The following is a 4,224-nucleotide window of genomic DNA, read 5'->3' on the forward strand; positions in this document are numbered from 1 at the left end:
AAAAAAAAAAAATGAGGGCAGGAAGCATGAAAAAAGAAAGAAAGAAAGAAAAGAAACCCAAAAAACGAGACAGTATTGCATAGCAAAGGGGCCCCACCCACTTAGCCAAGCAGAACTGGTTTGGATACTGATTCTACAACTCACTAGCCAAGAGACTTCAGATGATTATGTAACATCTCTGGGCCTCAGCCTCCCCAGCTGTAGAGTTGCAAGATGGTTCAAAGGATTAAATGACATTAATGCATGTCAGGACTGGCTGTTGTAGGAGCACAAACATTTCCTCTCGTGGTTTCACTTACTCTGGAACAGGGGTCCTCAACTCGCAGAAGTTATGTCCCCCTGGGGATGCTTGGCAGTGTATGGAGGCATTTTTGGTCATCACTACTGAAAGTATGGTGCTATTGGCATCTAGTGGGGTGCTGCTAAGCATCCCACAATGTGCAAGAGGGTATCCTCAATGAAGAATGATGTGCCCCAAATGTCTCCAGTGTGGAGGCTGAGGATGCTGCCCTGGAGTCAGGGTGGATCCCTCCCTGACTCTGATGATTTGAGCATTTTTCTTTACACCGGGGATTTCTTCTACCTTGGGCAGTCTTTTTTATGAAAAGGCTTACAAAGCTACAGAACATAAATCACAAGGAACACAGATCAGAATTACTTGTAGCTTTCATGAACCATCTTTATGGAAGAGCGTCCTGAGGAGCTGTGAGGGCGTCCCGCAGAGAGACGCACACCTGGCCTCCCTCTTGTACAAGTAGCTTTCTTTTCTGAGCATGAGCAACTTGGCTTTCATGTACCCTAGAAATATATTAACAAGTATTTTGAAAAGAATAGTCTGATCTTTTGAGCACACGTACTTTGTGCTAGGCAGGGTCCTTGGGACCTTCACATAAATAATCTCTCTTCATCCTCTTAACCCTTAGAAAGGGGGTATCTAATTCCATGTCGCAGATGAGAAAATTGAGGGCACAGAGACTCCGTCACAGGACGAAGATTCAGATCTGAGATTCAAACCCAAGTCAATCTCGCCTCCAAAACTTAACTTTTTTTTTTGACTACCCCAGTTGACCCTCTTTATAGGAAAGGCATTCTCACAGTTACCTGCCTGCCTTTCAGCGGCGCAGTTCACCCACCCTTTTCTCCAGATGTACCATTGCAAAACACCCCAGTGAAAGGTGTGCATGCTTGTATTTGGCTCAGATGTGCCAGCTGTGCTTTTCTCATCAGACCACTGCAGTTAAAGCAACTCCACCAGGCACCAAGTGTGCACACTGGATTATCTGTCCTTGACAGTGTCCTGCTCTGAAAGAGTTGCCTGGAGCATCTCAGTCCCGCAGCGCTTCCTGCAGTGATGGTGAGGACCTCTGTTGTCCTGTGCAGGAGCCCACAGCCATACAGGGCTACCGGACATTTGTGATGTGGCTACAGTGGAGAAGGAACAGTTCTTAAATTTTATTTAATTTTATTGGTTTAAATTCACATTGCTGCATATGGCCACACCACAGACTAATCGAATCAGATTGTCTTGTTGTACCCTAGGTGATTAAGAAAATGCTTGTATTCTTAAAAGACGGTCATCAAGATTAAGTTGTAAAATTCAGTTCTTTTAGGGAGTCTGTAGGACTCCTGATTGGTGGCCTGGCACGTGTTGCACTACCTGTGGGCGTTCCTCGATTCTCTTTCTCTCCCTTTGCTTTTCAGTGTCCCCATTTCAGCTGTGGTTTCATCATGGGCTGCTCTCTGATGGCGCCATCCCTCTGTGCTCTTCTTGGGGCTGTGATGAGTGAAGGTCTAACGCTGTGTGTTTCCTCCCAGGAGAGCAACTTGTTGTGAGCCGTGGCAGTGAGAAGACTGCCAACATTTTAGATTGCCTTTTGACTTTAAAGACAGATACCCCTATCATGACCGAGGAGCAAAGGCAGGACTTGAACCCCCTGATCATAAGGATCAAGTGTGCCTCCTGCCTTCCGTCACAGCCTGTGCCCATTCAGGAGCTCCAGGTAAGAATGTGCTGGGTGAACCAAGTTCAGAGTTCTTCCCCTTCCTACCCACATGCCCATCACGTGCGTCTCTAGACCACCCAGTGGCTCCATGTGAGAAATGTGATTATCTTCTGCATTTTGCAATCTAGGATCCCATAGACATAGAGAGACATGAAAGAGATTAGGTTGCTGGAAGTTCAAGGTCTCTTACTACACCACAGGTGCTCTTCAAATGCGGATCATTAGCCCCTCTTTAGAAGTCCCTGGGCTTCCCTGTTACAGCACCAGCGCTCAGTGGGGTGCTTACTCATGGTGAGCCGGACAGGCTCAGCCCTGCTCTTCATCCTAGGAGTCCCTCTTCCCTCTCTTGGTTGGAGCCCTGTCTCCTGGACTCTATGTTTTCCTCTTCTTTTGCTCTCTGGTTTGGATGGAGCATATCCTCCAGTAGCTTCCTGAGAAAAGGTCAATGGAAGATTTGTTTTTGAGATATTTTGTTTAATGAATTTGTCTGTCTATCTATCTATCTATCTATCTATCTATCTATCTATCTATCTATCTATCGGTCTTGCTTTGTCACCCAGGCTGGAGTGCAGTAGCTCAATCACAGTTTATTACAACCTCAAACTCCTGGGACCAAACGATCCTCCCACCTCAGCCTCCTAAGCAGCTGGGACTACAGGCACATGCCACCTCATCTGGATAATTTGTCTTTGAGATCTCGTATGTCTGAAAATATCTTTAATCTAGATTGATAGTTTGGCTGGGTATAGAATTCTAGGTTAAAAATAATTTTCCTTCAGACTTTTGAAGGCATTGTTCCATTATCTTTTAGGTTCTTTCTTTCTTTTTTTTTTTTTGTTGCAGTTTTTGGCCGGGGCTAGGTTTGAACCTGCCAACTCCAGCATATGAGGCCGGTGCTCTACTCCTTGCGCCACGGGCACCACCCTAGGTTCTTCCTTGAACCTTTATATGTGGCATGTTTTTTTATCTCTCTCAAAGTTTGTAGAATCTTCTTTTTGTCTTCTGAAAATGCGTATTTATATGTTTTAGTGTGAGTATATCCATATGCATGTACATATATTATGCTTTTATTTTAAAACATAGATTTACAAGGAGTTGCAAAGACAGTACAGAGAGGTCCCATGTATCCTTCACCCACTTTCTTCAGTTGTTATGTGTTTCCAAATCAAGACACTAGTATTGATCCAACACGTTTGTATAGTTCTATGCCATTATGTGTAGATTATGTAACTATCATAGCCCTCAAGATGTAGAAATAAGCCATCACCACAAAGATCTCTCCCATACTTCTAACTCCTTGTGCCTCAGAACGTGACTTATTCAGAAAGAAGGTCTTTAGAGAGGTAATCAAGTTCAAATGAGGTCGGTAGGGTTGGCCCTAATCCAGTATGACTGGTGTCCTTTTGAAAATGGGAAATCTGGACACAGAGACAGACAGGCACAGAGGAAAGATGGTGTAAAGTGACACAGAGAGGATGCCGTGTGAGTAATGCTGCCACAATCAGGGAGAATGCCGTGTGAGTTAATGCTGCCACGATCAGGGAGAATGCCGTGTGAGTTAATGCTGCCACGATCAGGGAGAATGCCGTGTGAGTTAATGCTGCCACGATCAGGGAGAATGCCGCGTGAGTGATGCTGCCACAATCAGGGAGAATGCCGTGTGAGTGATGCTGCCATGATCAGGGAGCATGCCGCGTGAGTAATGCTGCCACGATCAGGGAGCATGCCGCGTGAGTAATGCTGCCACAATCAGGGAGGATGCCGCGTGAGTAATGCTGCCACGATCAGGGAGGATGCCGCGTGAGTAATGCTGCCACGATCAGGGAGAATGCCGTGTGAGTTAATGCTGCCACGATCAGGGAGAATGCCGTGTGAGTAATGCTGCCACGATCAGGGAGAATGCCGTGTGAGTAATGCTGCCACAATCAGGGAAACAACCTTCTGGGGCTCCTGGATATGGGGAGAAGCAAGGCTGGGTTCTTCCCTAGCACCTTTAGAGGGAGCATGGTCCCACCAACAGCCTACTTCTGACTTCTAGCCTTCATAGCTGTGAGACAATAAATTTCTGTTGTTCTAAGCCACCCACTTTGTGCTATAGGATCTCTCTCTTGCTCAGGCTGGTTGCACCACAATGTCCAGCTATTTTTTTCTATTTTTAGTAGAATTAGGGTATTGCTTTGCTCAGGCTGGTCTCAAACTCTTTTTTTTTTTTTTTTTTTTT

At 45.6% G+C, this 4,224-nt stretch overlaps 1 protein-coding gene across 1 annotated transcript in view; it reads left to right on the forward strand.

The window, feature by feature from the left end:
- KIAA1257 (KIAA1257 ortholog) overlaps positions 1 to 4,224 on the forward strand; it is a 63,263-nt gene that overhangs the window by 25,275 nt on the left and 33,764 nt on the right. The window contains exon 9 of the mRNA XM_023516957.1: positions 1,816 to 2,000. Coding sequence (XP_023372725.1) covers positions 1,816 to 2,000 — 185 coding nt within the window. The remainder of the gene's footprint in view (positions 1 to 1,815; positions 2,001 to 4,224) is intronic.

Source organism: Otolemur garnettii, unplaced genomic scaffold (genome assembly GCF_000181295.1).
Source record: "Otolemur garnettii isolate 467f Iridium unplaced genomic scaffold, OtoGar3 scaffold00101, whole genome shotgun sequence".
NCBI classification, from domain to species: domain Eukaryota; kingdom Metazoa; phylum Chordata; class Mammalia; order Primates; family Galagidae; genus Otolemur; species Otolemur garnettii.